This window comes from Macrobrachium rosenbergii, chromosome 51, assembly GCF_040412425.1.
Source record: "Macrobrachium rosenbergii isolate ZJJX-2024 chromosome 51, ASM4041242v1, whole genome shotgun sequence".
Lineage (NCBI taxonomy): Eukaryota > Metazoa > Arthropoda > Malacostraca > Decapoda > Palaemonidae > Macrobrachium > Macrobrachium rosenbergii.
The window spans coordinates 58,724,488-58,739,136 of NC_089791.1; the positions used below are offsets into that span (position 1 = coordinate 58,724,488).

The window sequence follows — 14,649 nt, forward strand, 5'->3', positions numbered from 1 at the left end:
AGCTGTCAGTAAATAAAATATTACTATGGAAGATATTTTTTTAGCAGTCAGCAAATGAAAACACTACTATTGCAGATATTTTCTTAGCAGTCAATAAGTAAAATTTTACTATGGCAGATATTGTTTTAGCAACAAGTAAGTGAAATATCAAGGTAGCAGATATTTTCTTAGCATTCAGTAAGTATAAAATTAAATTGGGTGATATTTTCCCTATTATCAATGTTAATGTCATCATCATAACAATGGGAGGTCCTCATAGTGATTTCCAGTTACTGAAATGAATAGCGAGATAAATTTGGCACCTCAACTGAGTAAATGAAACCTATACCAGATCAGTCTTGAAATATTGTAAATATAAACAACATTAAAGTTCCACTGACCTATTATATCTGTTTTGCACTAATAAAACTCAAGCGTGCTGAGAATGAACGAGGGAGGACTCGTCATCAAGTGGAAAGACGACGAAATCAGAAAGATGTCGCTGCCGAGACCTAATCAAGAGCCTCCCTCACCCTTTCACCCTCACACGCAGCTGCAAGGAGTTCTCTCTGTTCGCGTCCTTGAAGACTTGCCTCAGTTTGCAATGGCCTTTTTTGTTTGTATTCTTGCTGCAACAGTTAACATGAGATATTCGTGTTTTTGAAAACCTGCGTCAGTTTGCAATAATCTTTTTTCATAATTCTTGCTGCAACAGTTAATTTGGGATGTATGTTCGTGTTTTTGAAAACTTGCATCAGTTTGAAATGATCTTTTTTGTGTTTTTGTTTGCACTCGTGCTACAACAGTTAATATGGGATGTCTCTATCTAAAAGGATCAGGTTCTGTTCTGATGAAAGATGGCTGTGGTGAACAGAGGGTTCTGATGAGACAGTTCTTTTAGCCTTTATTTTCTTAAGTGGTTCTAGGACAGTTCTAGGGCAGTTCTTGATTTTTATTACCTTTGGGGATAAGTTGTTAATGATCCGTTTGTCACTGGGATAATTCACTAGTAGGTCTTTTTTACCACTAGTGTATATTTACCTATATATTTACATATACAATCATATATATAAATAAACACACACATAAATATATATGTGTGTGTGCCTGTATGTGTGAGTGTAGGTGTATTCATTATTTTCAGACGTTTTAAACAAAGAAGATGGTAATTCTGATAGCGAAGAAGATAATTCTGATTGTGAAGACGATCATTCAGATAGCGAAGAAGACGACAGTTCAGATATATGCAAAGGAAGTCCTGTAATTTACGGGAACCATTTATGTTAAACACTGCTTAGATCCAAGAGCAAATGCTTAGGCCTTGACCACAATGGTTGGAGTGCTTTAGGCCAACCTGTTTTTGTAAGCTAATTTTTCTCTGTGAAATTGGGTCAAGTAATAATAATAATAATAATAATAATAATAATAATAATAATAATAATAATAATAAAGTACAGTACTATGAGCTGGATCGAGACCTTTCAATATGGCCTTACGAGGTCATACGCCAGGCAGGGAGATCACAACTCCAGTGATTGACGCTCTATGATCTACTGTAAACCCAAAGATTTCGAAGCAGCGAAGTTTTCGAGACAAAAGGTGTCATGTTTCAATGACCTCGGTTCTTACTATTTCAGGGCCATGAGAGAGAGAGAGAGAGAGAGAGAGAGAGAGAGAGAGAGAGAGAGAGAGAGAATCTGTGGCCGATTTCCTGCTACTTACTATAGAAACCTGTATATTTACTTATTCTACCTCTCATCTTACATCTGTTATGTTGTGAAAAAATATTAGCAATAAAAAACTATTTTTATACAGTATTAAGAATCCTAACGCCAGTAAACAAGCATTTTGCGACCAATAGAGAGCTAGAAAAATTTTATTGGTTCTAGGATATTAATATTTAATTGTACCAAAAAACCAGTGGTATTACTTTAAGGATCAGTATTTAAAATGTAAATGTTCAGAAGAACTTCATATAACTAATTAACGACTAAGAAAAGTTACTCAGATTATTATTTAGGCTCGTTTCCCTTCTAAAAATCGTCTGTCCCTTAGAGTGTGTCAATTGTTTATAAAAAACACTATTGTCGTTATTTTTAAAATCTTCATTTAAAATATTAGTTTTCAAGTAATCGGTATATAAATCAAAATTATATGCTAAATTAGTATTTTTTAACAGAAAATATATCTAGCAGCAAAATTAGAAATTATATGAGGCTCTTGTGAAGCGTCAGTTGATAAAACTTGAATAACAGACGAATTTCTAAAAGCGAAACATGGCTAGAATGAAGCTACGAGAGCACAACAGTGTCGATTTATTAAAGAGAATAATACATCTGCTATCTGATTGGATTTCTTAGTTGGCATGTTTTAAAATCTATGTTTCAGAGCCAATGAGAGAGAGAGAGAGAGAGAGAGAGAGAGAGAGAGAGAGAGAGAGAGAGAGAGAGAGAGAGAGAGAGACTCAAAATCTGTCAGACTTTCCACTACTTATCTTAGAAACCCCAGATATTTACTATTCTGCATCTCATCTTATATGTATTATGCTAAAAAAGCCATATCAGCATAAATTATAATTGTATATATATATATATATATATATATATATATATACATATATATATATATATATATATATATATATATATCATATATATATATATATATATATATATATATATATATATATATATATATATATATATATATATATATATATATATATATATATATATATATATATATATATATATATATATATATATATATATATATATATATGTATATATATATATATATATATATATATATATGTATATATATATATATATATATATATATATATATATATATATATATATATATATATGTATATATATATATATATATATATATATACACATACATACAGGTATATATATACGTACATAAAGGGTTAGTCTTCCGAATCTTATCAGGTCTTTTTGGGTAAGGTTGCTATCTCAAGCCCATTCTTGCCATGGTTTTAACCTCCACAGCCGTCCAGTTCCCAGGTAAGTGACTGCCCAAATCATCAGAAACGCAATGGGTTCTAACGGATTTTGCCTATCTGCCCTTTCAATTACCTCTCGTCTTGTAATTAAAAATACTATCGATCACAGCACATGGCTCATATGCACACACACACGTGTATATACTGTATATATATATATATATATATATATATATATATATATATATATATATATATATATATATATATATATGTAAAACTAAAATGGCCCTCAAGTCTAGGTAAGAGCTCTGGAAACCGATAAGTTGCCATGGCTTATCCAGCTCTCCTTAGGTAGAAACAACTTCAGCTATAAGGTAATGAGTATAGCTAAAATGTGGGGCATCTGCAGTTTCTGTCAGGACAGATTTGGAATCCAGATCTGCCTGCCTATTGCGTTTGCAAAAAATGGCAATGTTTAACCAAAAATTTTCACTCTTCGCTATAGACATGTCCCTTCTTCGTGCCAGCACCTAGTTGAAATTTACGCAAAAAAAAAGCAAACCCTCCTGTATTTATAATTTGTAACTAAATACAAAATACACAATGGCAACGGTATCTAACCAGCCTCCCACAATGTGACATTAATTTAGCAAATATTCCAGCTGAAAAAGAAAATTGTCGATTTCTGGTATAGTACACCTGCCGCCTTCAGAGCTCAATGCGAAAATCCTTCAAGTGAGTTAAGGCACTCGTTTGGTATAAAAAAGAAATGTTTGACATAATCTATCGTTATCGATAAAAATTACATACTGTATTTACAAGAAGTTAAAACATAAACAATTTTCACCGAAATTCTACAGGAAGACAATCCTATAGGACTTGCTGTAAGAGAAGTCACGTGAATAACAATTGTAAAACACTACCTGTATTGTGTGCATCTGCATAGCTCAGTGCATCAGTCACCAAAATGCTGAAAAGCAAGTGGAATACCTTTCTTATTTCTGAAATGAAAGACAGCTATTCTTTAGAAATTAATCGAAATATGAAGAACAATTACGGGCCATTCATTACTACGTTTTCATTATGTGTGAAACTCCAGCGCAAAATGCAGTCTACTTCCATGTCGTGCTTCTGTTAGGGAGTAAAACGGAAACAGATCTTTGTGGAAAATACAAGTCAAATAGGCACACACACACACACACACACACACACACACACACACACACACACATATATATATACTGTATATACTGTATATATATATACAATATATATGTATGCATATACATGTGTGTGTATGTATGTACACTCGGCAAGAAAAGTGAGGATACAGTTTTCATTAGATTTCGTTCATCGAATTTTAATTTTTTCCTTACAGAAAACACATAATCTCGGTAAATTTACTCTAGAATATGAAAATACAATGCAAATTATATCATATATATTAAATCTGCAAAACAAAAACGTTCAGATACTTAAAACCACCATGGATGTCCGAAGTAATCAGAATTTTTCAGATGACTTCGTTCATAGAGATCTAAAAGATAGTGTATGGATATCTCGGTGTAGTACTGTTTATCATAATGACAATATTTACTCGTTTTCCGTTATGAACAGGCTTATTATTGCATCGTCATACGAGGTAATGATAATTTATTTAATTTTTACACATTCATATTTATATTTCACGGTGTTAAAGGTCAGCTGGAATTAATGGCAGTAAATGATGTGACAGCTAGGTAGGTTGACCAAATTTATTTAAACAAGAGCGTTCTCTATGATGTGCGGAGTAGGGGAAAACACAAGTAACTGGATGTTTCTTGACGTTGCCATAGTCTCTCTCTCTCTCTCTCTCTCTCTCTCTCTCTCTCTCTCTCTCTCTCTCTCTCTCCATTGCTAAAACATACTATACAAATATAGTATCGCTCACTCTCTAAAAGAAAAAAAATAATAAAATGAGTAGCTCTACCTATAGGCCAGGCACAGCTCTCTCTCTCTCTCTCTCTCTCTCTCTCTCTCTCTCTCTCTCTCCATTGCTAAAACATACTATACAAGTATAGTATCGCTCAATCTCTAAATGAAAAAAAATAATGAAATGAAACGAGTAGCTCTACATATAGGCCTAGGTTTACACAACAGCAACTCTCTCTCTCTCTCTCTCTCTCATCATAACATTGCATTCGTTCCTTTATTGTTCCCCATGTTTTTCGTTGGACATTGCTCAAATTTAACTCTTGATTTCATTATGGAAGATCGCGTTTCCGATTACGCAAGCATTCCGTTCATTGTGGTGTCATAAATTCATTTGTGTGAGGTTAGATGGTAGGTTATGTCGAAAATGTTTATTTTGCTCAGAACTGTCGCTGCAAATTACAACTTGAACGAATACTGTAAAGCTTACTACTGCATTTAAGTATCAGTGATTTCAGAACCGTAGAATATGATTGAAAGTTATAGGAGGTCAAGCAAAAAGCAAAACACATTAAGACTGAAGCTCCTCCCCTTCTAAAGTTGCCAGATATCGCATTAATTAGCAATATATGTCCGAAGATTAAAAAAACTGTATCCTCACTTTCCTTGCGAGTAAGAAGTCAAGGAACTGGAATTGACTGAAGAATTCGAAAAAGGAAAAACTAGTTATAACCTCAGAAATTGAAGAGCCACATGTCAGTGATTATAATAAGAACAAACCCACCAATCATCCTGTTATTCAATGTTTTTTTTTTATTGTACAGTATGTGTGTATCCCGTTAACTATCTGAGCTGAGTTTAGAAACATTTCATTTTGTTGCATAAGCGTAGGTGAATAAAGGCAACACGAGTAGCATTATCTGCATTTTATTATACCCGTTTCTTTTCATGTCTAGTAATTCTATAGATATTAAGGGCTCCAAATAATTAGCATACATATGTGAAATATTAGAACTGGTCTAGACTCATAAAGCAAACGCTGTTAATTCTCTGCTTCCAGCTCCTTAAAAAGTATTAAGGAGATCATATGTTTTAATCATGAACAGCCAAGTCATGAAACTTTATGGTTAGCCAAGTGACGGAAGAACACTAAATGAATTTGAGCAAGTCTAGACTCATAGCAGTTGTTTAGATTCTCTTGACCTTAAGTAGATATAAAATGGCAAACAAGGACACAGTTATTTCTCTTATGTAAAGTGGCCTCAATGAGACCGATTCTCTGATGACGCCATTGATGGCTCCGTCTGCTTATCGGGAGACAACATGAGAAATCGCTTCAATGCCAGGCTCCTCATGTCTATGGGAAGATGCTCCTGATGATGGTGATAAGACTCAGTTACTGGTAACGTGACCTCAGCATTGTGACCTTAGCGGCAGAAGCCACGCAATACTTTAGATCCAGATGTTTTCGTGATTTGTTTCACAGACAAATATCCCCCTACCGAAAGTATTTTTGTAAAAACATTCCTCTCATGATGGCTGCATCATTGAATATGTGTTAAAGACAAATAGTTATCATAATCATCACCAGCGTTCAGCAATTAGGGAGGCCTTTTGTAATCATTATCGCCGTCTCCTCTAATCCTATTTTTTTTTATTTCTTGGGATATTCTTTCATTTATCAAAGAGCCTAAGGATTTACCTTTATTTTCTGGTAGGGAATTGTACCGATAGTGCACCCTGCGTTGTGCACCGTAGGCAATACTAAAGGTTGTTTGCAGCCGTTCCTTCAGTCTCTAGCTGCATTCACTTTTGAGCCTTGTACACCCCACCTCCATTCCAGATTCTTGGTGCAACAATGGGGGTTTTCTCCCAGTTCCACCTTTAGGCCCTTGTACCTCTTCCTTTCTTTCGATGGGTCTCTTTATCTTGTTGTCCAACCACTCTAACTTCATCTTTTTCACTGTCTTGAGCACTGAATGACCGGGAGTGTCACCGTGCTTGTCTTAACCTAAATTTCATAAATCGCTTTATAAAAAACGCCTTTATTTTCATTTAGTTTTTAATAGCTTTACTGTTAACTATCCTAGCGGTCTAACTACACCTCTTAATTCGCCCCTAAGTCCATTTCCATTATGTCCCGAAGCCTCAAGATTTTTTCCTAATATAAACTTTGGCGTTATTGCTTGTTACCACTTCTCTAATTCGACTGAACAGTTTATTTGCTCTTGTTATCCTTACTGCTGCCTTGTTTGTGGAACGGTCTGTCTGTTCGTATGTCTGTAAACAGGATTGCGCACAAAAAAAAGTTTTGTGGGGATTTTCATGAGCATTTTACCAAAAGCCTCGTGACTGGGAAAAAGTAACTGGATTTTGTGAGACGGGAATTTCGGTCTTGTAGGGTTGCACTGAAACCCTTCTCGCCTCTACAGTAGATTTTGTTAGCCAAAACCAACAATTTCCTCCGGAAAACAGGTGATGTTTTTGGTTCGGTGTGTTTGTTTATGCAATAGCATGTTTGTTTGTTTGATGTTTGCTTGTTCCAGATTCAAGCATTGAATGTTGGCATACTGTTATATGTTATATAGATGAAAAGCATATGCAATTGCATATATATATATATATATATATATATATATATATATATATATATATATATATATATATATATATATATATATATATATATATATATATATATATATATATATATATATATATATATATATTAATATATGTGTGTGTAGTAGATACATATATAACCCCTACTCACATGCAAAGTATATGCATTAAGATATGAGAGTAAACCTGTATGAATGGTCAAATATTTTGATAGTCTATGAAATTTCCCACTGTAACGCCTTTCCTATGCATTTTTATTTAAAAACTCGTGGCATGACAAACTTATATCTGAAAATCCGTGCACGCTTAAATATGGTTTTATTGTTTACCGTATATGTAAAGATGTACGTATGTACAGTAGGTTATCCACATATATGCTCGTATTGGCACATGGTTGTAAAATTTCCCCAGTGATGCAAACGCATGGAATGTGTACTTACGTGGCGTATCAGATGTTAGGGTCACACCATCGACGTTATGCAACCGAGAACTCTCCCACGCCACTGCCATCCCGAGGCGCAGCCTTTACTCTTCCGCGGGTGTAAAAGATGAGACGCGCCTCCCTTCCTCACACTCGACGTCAATCGGTTAGGCAGAGTGGTTCCTCAACGTTGTCATCAGAGGTAACATGGAAATGGTTCTCTTTTGGGCAGATCCGTCAACTTTCTAGAATTCTTTGGAGCGATAACTGTCCGTCACCGACACTTAGTATCTATGTACAAAAACGAAAGGAAATGCTGGTTTACAAGTTTGTTTTAATATGTTACTGCGTGACGTATTTATTTATATACAACATTAAGCCACAAATATTGTTTAATATTGAATTCATTATACACCGGGCATAACTTACACCCAAAATGCTATTATAATTGATAACTGTTTCTGCCCCGGCCAGGATTTGAACCTGGGGCTTTGGCTTAGATAGAACAACGATAAACAGTCAACTATCAAAATAAGTCTTGGTCGAGGTAGAAGCACATATCAATTATAATTTCCTTTGGGTGTGAGTTATTTCCAGGCTATAGAGAATTTGATAATAAATTTTATTATAATTTCCTTTGGGTGTGAGTTATTTCCAGGCTATAGAGAATTTGATAATAAATTTTATATGTATAAATGTATGTATATACACACACACACACACACACACACACACACATATATATATATATATATATATATATATATATATATATATATGTATATATATATATATATATATATATATATATATATATATATATATATATATATATATATATATATATATATATATATATATATATATATATATATATGGCCATGTTCACCAGAACTATAGTAAACCTAATGCCAAAAGGAAAACATTTGAGTTATTGATGTTCTGAAATTTCTAAGATGAAATGTTCACTGAAAAACATGAAAATCAAAATAGGAAATGATATAGAAAAACTTTCATGGGTGTCTTAGAACCCATACTATGAAGTCTACTTCTGAGCTTTATCCATTGTGCTTTATCTATTGCTCTTCTACTTAAGATGAGAATTCATTTTAGGTCATATGTACATATATGTCAAACTCAAATTGCCTTAAAAGTGAAATAAACATCCTCATTGACAAAACAATGCCAAGCTTCTCTGCTTTTGATTGAAAAATTCGAAATCTGGCAGTCCTATTCACCAAATTTAAGATTAAGCAACAAAGTGACCTCCCAACTTTTGGCTTTTTTAACATTTTTGCCATTGTAAACCTTGAATTCTGAAATAAAATGAACTCGGAAATTCTCCTTTATTAGTGGACTTCGAACTCAGGGAAGCAAGAACTGAATCCATGACTTTATCCACTGCTCTATTAAGGATAAAAATACACTTTCTTCATCCTCAGGGTGGTTATGAACTGTTAAGTATTTTTCATTTTGTCTTAAATATAGTTTCCTCTGTGCTTGTTTTGAGTAGCAACCTTTACATTTTGCTGAGCAATGGGTGTTAGGCACAGTAGAAGAAATTGCTAAAGAATATTATGAGACTTTAGAAAGCCTAGTTTAAAGATAAGCTTTAATTTACGCCTAAATTGTTACCCAATAATACACACTCTCTTGCCTCAGCTCTTCCCAAACGACCGCCAACCATGAAGTTCGCAGCAGCGCTGATGCTGATGCTGCCCCTCATCGCCTCTGGCCGAGTGCCTCTGGCCAAGACTGAGGAGGAGGGCGACATCTGGGTTGTTCTGGTAGCCGGCTCCGATGGATGGTACAACTACCGCCACCAGGTAATGATCATTACGTGGTTCCTCTGCAGTAATTAGTCGCAATGCTGCAAATATGTCATACTAACGCTAGAGAGAATATCGAGATTGTACTCGGGAGGATTTTGATTAGTTACCGAATCTCAAAATATACAGACTCAGAAGATGCGATCAGCAAAAAACAATTGCTTGGAAGCAATCAGTTCTCAATTAACAGCAATTAACTATGATGTACCCTTTTAGAAATGTAGACAATCATAATTATGCATGCTTCCAAATAACAATAATTTCTAGCGATTTTTTGTTGTGCTTTTCTTAGCGAATAATTTCCCGTTGCAGTCGGACATCTGCCACGCCTACCAGCTCCTGAGCGCCAATGGCATCCCTGACGACCACATCGTCGTGATGATGGTCGACGACATCGCTAACAATCGCCAGTAAGCGTTTGCCTTTTTATCACCAGCTTAGTTGAATTAAAGAAAGACTATATTTTGTTACTCAATTTTTGAAATTTTAACTTTTGCATGGAGATTTTACAAATTTTCCTAGAAAAAGTTCAGTTCTTGGATAATTAACAGCTACACTTAGTTTTATACGAAAACCTTTCGCTAAGGCAGAACATGCAAAATCGGCAGTTTTTCATCTGAAAAATACATGTCTATTTAATGCACTGTATATATAAAGGCAGACTTTGAAAATCGTCCTTGTGCTTCTACAGAAAATTATATTAAAAAGAAATTTTAGACTAAACTCTGGCATTCTATTTGAGTTCATAATTCACAGGGGTGAGTTTTCGAGCTTGGAGAACGGCCCTTCTGTTATTTTCAATCAATAAATTTTTTATCAAAGCAGAACAGGAGAATGCCAGAATTTTACAAATTATATTTAATACCAAACTATTATTTACACATAATTTGCTCTCTTAGTTCTCCTGTATGCTAACTAATGCGTTTGAATAACGCATTGTAATAGATTCAATATCGATTTAAGCTGTCAAAAAGTGCTGCCAATGAAATATAGTATGGATCCAGTCTCCATTCCTTTGCAACATTTCAGGGAAACCATAAGTAAGTTTGCGGCTGTTTACTAATGTCTGCTATTTCTCAGTGTCATTAAAAGATGGTAATTGTAAAAGACATGCACAATGTGGCTACTGAACGAAACAATAGAAAAATTGAAATGCACAACGTTGCGTTCTAACCGCCATCATGTGAACTTTCTACAGGAACCCCTATCCAGGTGTGATTATCAACCACCCAACTGGTGATGACGTATATGCCGGCGTCCCTAAGGATTACATTGGGAGTCAGGTGACCGTCGAAAACTTCTTCAAGGTCCTCAGGGGTGATGCCAAGGGTCTCGAGGGCGTCGGCTCTGGAAAGGTCATCAACAGTGGCCCCAATGACAGGATCTTCATCAACATGGACGACCACGGCTCACCAGGTCTCTTCTGCTTCCCTTACGGCAACATGATGGCCAATGACTTCGCCAACATTGTCATGGAGCTGAAAGAAAACAACAAATTCAAAGAGGTTTGTGTAACTTGTGGTCTCTCGTTTTTGGCCTTTAAGATACCTGGGAACTGATGATTTATATTTCAGTAATGAGCCTTGCATACGGAACAGCCAACACTGACTAGTCTGAATTAGAGCAGTGGTGTGATGAATGAACTCCCCTTCTATGTCTTTTCAGATGATGGTATATATGGAATCCTGCTACTCTGGGTCCATGTTCGAAGATCTCTTCCCCGAGGACATTGGATGTAAGACTATTGCCTTGCAAACAGAAGTTTATATCAGAATCTTGTTCTATATATATTCCTCAGTAACGATTTCTGTCACATTTGATTATCATTTCATAAATGAAGAGATGATTAGGATGAACATATACTATTCGAATTATCATTGATACCTCTAAATGATGTATATGTTTGAAGAAAAAGAAGACAATGAGGAAAAACGTGACAACAACATTGTAATTTACATTATGATTATATCGCCATATTGTTCTTTCATCCATTATCAACGATGGTTTAACTGCGCAGCAACACTGCTTTCTCCCAAGTCTTTACTTGCACAATATTATCATTTTGGATTAATATTATTCAACTTTTATCTTTTTAGTTTATGCTCTTTCTGCTGCCAACCCTCACGAAAGCTCCTATGCTGCTTACTGCAGTGGTCCTCTTAACACCTGCTTGGGTGATCTCTTCAGTGTCAGCTGGATGGAGGATGTTGAATCCGTAAGTCATTTGAAAGTCAGTCATGGTTTTAATATCAGGATGACATTAATGCCACAGCTATCATTTTGAGATGTAGATCTTTGGGGGCACCCTTTTTGGTGAGTTAAACATAATGACAATTTTTAGAGATACAGTAACTTCCGATTTTCTCCCCATTCAGAAAGACCCCAGCAGTGAACTTCTGAAGGAGAACTTTGAGATCACAAGAGACTTGACTTACTATTCCGACGTCATGCAGTGGGGACAGACATCCATTGAGAATGAGATGGTTGCAGCTTTCATGGGCAGCAAGAATTCCAACACCTCACCCGCTAAGAAATACTCTGCTGAAGAACGCAAGGTATGAAACAAAGAATTTCGAACACAGATTTCGCTCATTACAAAAAGTGAATAACTCTGATGCCTGACTTCATCATCGCTATAAAATGTTCAAAGTAAATAACGTCATCTGAAAGGAAACTGAGTAACTAAATTCGATATCTTCATATAACCTATTATATAATAATATTATGACCTTTTTGCTGGGCGGCTTTCCACTGCCCTTAATTAATCTTACCTCACATTCTCCTTGCTTGTTTCCAGGCCTCTGCCATCCCCAGCCAAGACGTGCCTCTGGTCTCCTTGCAAAACCAACTGAAAGCCGCCAAGACTCTGGAGGAGAAGGCGCACCTGGACAGCGAAATCACAGCTCTGAAAGAAGTCAGTTAGATTTGGACAGATTTTTGTTCTTAAGAATAATAATTTTTGTAAATATTAAGAAGTATTAGGATTCTCAGTATCATGGAAACGATTCAAGACTATACTGAAGCTTTTATGAAGAATACAACATTTTTAAGTGATAGTGGTCCAGTAACCAGATTTTAATCAGAATTTTTTTTAAGGGATTCCTCAATTTTGCTTATGATAGGAATGACGAATATTGTATCTCAAATTCCTTAGACTTTACGTAGATTAAATAAGTGGTCGTAATTAAGTTCCTTTTGAAAATATCTCTGTAACAGACAAGTCGTGGACGAAAGGGAAAATCTGTCACATCATGTTTTCTATGAGACTCATAACCGTTCGCAAGGTAGCAAAATATTTAAACTATAGGATCCAGAGACTACTCTTAAAGGATTTCAGTCTCTTATTCTTAGTCATTTTTTTTTCCACACAGAGACGATCCCTGGTCAAGCACGTCATGGAGAAGATCGCACTGAAGGTCTCTGGAGATGAAAAATTAGTGCGTGGCCTTATGACAGAGAGGCAAGAGAAGATCACCGCCTGGGACTGTTATGGAAAGGCAGTCGATGCCTTCCACAAGAACTGTTTCACTCTCGGACAGGTGAGACGCTTAGATAATCTTTCAATATTAATTTTTTTTTAGTTTTCCTTTTAGATAAACCTTCAGTATTTCCAGTCAAAACAGTTTTCTTCGGTTTCTTATGGTAACTGACAACATGTCAAGTACTGACTGTACTCACTAAATATAAATCATCTCTTTCTGCCAATTGGGTGTTTAATGCCATTGACTTTTAGAGTTTATGGTGTCCATAGTTTAGATTTATAATCAATGATGACTTGTGTTTCCATGCACAGAGCACTTTTGCCCTGACGGTCGTCCCAACACTGCTCAACATGTGCCAGGCGGGATACAGCTCTGATGCCATCGTTGAGGCAACCGAGAACGTCTGCGTCTTCCCAACAATGCGCAATGCTTACTAACTGGTTTTCGATGACTAACAGCATTTATATACAGTTAGCATAAAGTATAAAGTATATTCAAAAGAATCCTATTTGATGACTCTTATTTGTCCAACAATTGATAGGTAGGGGTTTTTGTTGTGCATTGTAAAATAGACAAGAAAACTCTTCCTTCAGTTACTTAACTTAGTCACAAGTGGGGAAATCGCTAAACATATTGATCACATCCAAATTAACTAGTTTTTAAATTCGATATAACAATCAAAACATGGCTGGCCTACTTTTTGGTTCCTTGTTTTAATCTAATTCTGTAAATAGGTGATTTCGTTATACATGAACTCGCTACTTACCCTCATACCGATCCTATGACTTTGCTTACATTCCCCTGTATAAAAATCCATCAGTTTCTGCAATCAATTAAGGCAAGAAAAGTCTTTACGCTTTAGGAATTTGCCTCAACAATTTGCCGGCTATCTCATCCTAAATACTGGTTTTTACCTTTCATCATGGAAGCACTCACTTGAACAGTCTATTCCTGAAAAGAGTAGCTGCTATAATCCTTTCTATAGTCAGCTTATTACTCGTACTTCTGAATTCTTTGAAAAAGTAATCAGCTCTTTTTTTCTATGATAATTGGAATCTCTCAACTAAGTTAACAACCTTCATTAGGATTAAAAAAAAAAAATTTATCGTGACCTTGCATCCCTCTTGACATTTATGGACATCCGCCTTCTAAGACTGGCCTTGTTAGCAGTCCATTTCTTCTCTCTATAAATTTGACGCAAGTTACTGACTACATGGTCCAGTTTCTGCTGAAGATAACGGTGTTCCATTTGTCCCTTTCTCTGTATTTATAATGGTGCGTCTGGGTAAGCTGCTTTCTCCCTCAACCTTTAGCTTCAGTTGTCATTAATGCATGACCATTCTTATGCTGATAGTCCTGCTCTTCAGAATTCATTGCTCCCCATTTCAGCCCACTTCAGACGCCTGTTCTCAATCTCACTGGATCTTTCCC

At 35.5% G+C, this 14,649-nt stretch overlaps 1 protein-coding gene across 1 annotated transcript; it reads left to right on the forward strand.

Annotated features, from left to right (window-relative positions):
• The first annotated feature begins 7,952 nt into the window (after positions 1-7,952).
• Positions 7,953-13,726, forward strand: LOC136833442 (legumain-like). Its single transcript, XM_067095603.1, has 10 exons — positions 7,953-8,109; positions 9,570-9,733; positions 10,049-10,146; positions 10,935-11,241; positions 11,402-11,471; positions 11,833-11,951; positions 12,112-12,291; positions 12,534-12,650; positions 13,108-13,275; positions 13,530-13,726. Exons 2-10 carry the CDS (start codon positions 9,593-9,595, stop codon positions 13,653-13,655), a joined length of 1,326 nt encoding a protein of 441 aa, XP_066951704.1. The 5' UTR covers positions 7,953-8,109; positions 9,570-9,592; the 3' UTR covers positions 13,656-13,726.
• The last annotated feature ends 923 nt before the right edge of the window (positions 13,727-14,649 follow it).